At 48.1% G+C, this 1,165-nt stretch overlaps 1 protein-coding gene across 1 annotated transcript; it reads right to left on the bottom strand.

Annotated features, from left to right (window-relative positions):
- LOC109377375 (olfactory receptor 52K1) lies at positions 1 to 945 on the bottom strand. The gene has a single exon (XM_019633709.1). It carries the CDS (start codon positions 943 to 945, stop codon positions 1 to 3), a length of 945 nt encoding a protein of 314 aa, XP_019489254.1.
- Positions 946 to 1,165: the final 220 nt, after the last annotated feature.

Raw genomic sequence — 1,165 nt, 5'->3', positions numbered from 1 at the left:
CTACACATCCTTTCTCTGGAATAGACTGAGCACATGATCACGAATCTGCTTGGTCTTGATGCCATAGATGATGGGGTTGATCATGGGGGGGAAAAGAAGATAGAAGAGAGCAAGGAGTATATGGACATGAGGGGCAGCTTGGCGAGCTACACGGTGCATGACTGAGGAGATGACCACAGGTGTGTAGGTGGATAAGATAGCACTTATGTGAGACACACATGTCCCAAAGGCCTTGTAGCGGGCCTCCTGAGAGGCAAGCTGCAGAACTGCCTGAAGGATGAAGATATAAGACAGGATAACAAAGAGCAGGTCCAGAACCACTATAAACATGGCCACAGCAATGCCATAGATATTGTTGAATCGAGTGTCCCCACAGGCCAGTCTTACCACAGCCATGTGCTCACAGTAGCAGTGGGCAATAACAGGGCCTCGGCAATAGTGGAAGCGTCTGAGCAGAAAGGGGAGTGGAGTCATTAATGCCACACCCCGAGTCATAGCGACAACGCCAATCTTGGTGATAAGGGGCCTGGTTAGGATCGTGGTGTAGTGCAGTGGCTTGCAGATGGCCACATAGCAGTCAAAGGCCATGGCCAGCAGCACTGCTGACTCCATGATGGAGAAGGAGTGGAGAAAAAACATCTGGACCAGGCAGGCATAGAAGTTGATCTCCTGATCTCTGAACCAAAAAATGGCCAGCATTTTGGGAAGTGTTGTAGAAGTGACGATGAGATCAGTGGCAGCCAACATGGCCAGAAAGAGGTACATGGGCTCGTGGAGGGTTGCATCAACTCGGATAACGAAGAGGAGAGTGCAGTTGCCTAGCAGGGCCAGAGTATAGGCGAAGCAGAAAGGAATGGAGATCCAGATATGTAGGTGCTCCAAGCCTGGAATTCCTATCAACAGGAAGGCAGCTGGATGGGTTGAGGTGATATTGGAGACTGACATGGCTTCTGGAAATTCTCCTTGTCAGTTTTTATGGGGCTCCTTCACCTTCTACATATACTATCTTGAAGGACTAGCTTTTGTTCCCATTGCTAGACCTTCAATAAAATCTGTTAGTAGGCCTCATAGACATTCTCATGGAGAAGCATAATCATGTTTTCTTCCCTCACAGGACTTTGAATCTCATTGAGTAGAGAGAATATTAAACATGATCAGAACTGAT

Source organism: Hipposideros armiger, unplaced genomic scaffold (assembly GCF_001890085.2).
Source record: "Hipposideros armiger isolate ML-2016 unplaced genomic scaffold, ASM189008v1 scaffold_1377, whole genome shotgun sequence".
NCBI lineage: Eukaryota > Metazoa > Chordata > Mammalia > Chiroptera > Hipposideridae > Hipposideros > Hipposideros armiger.
This window is presented reverse-complemented; position numbering and strand designations above follow the sequence as displayed.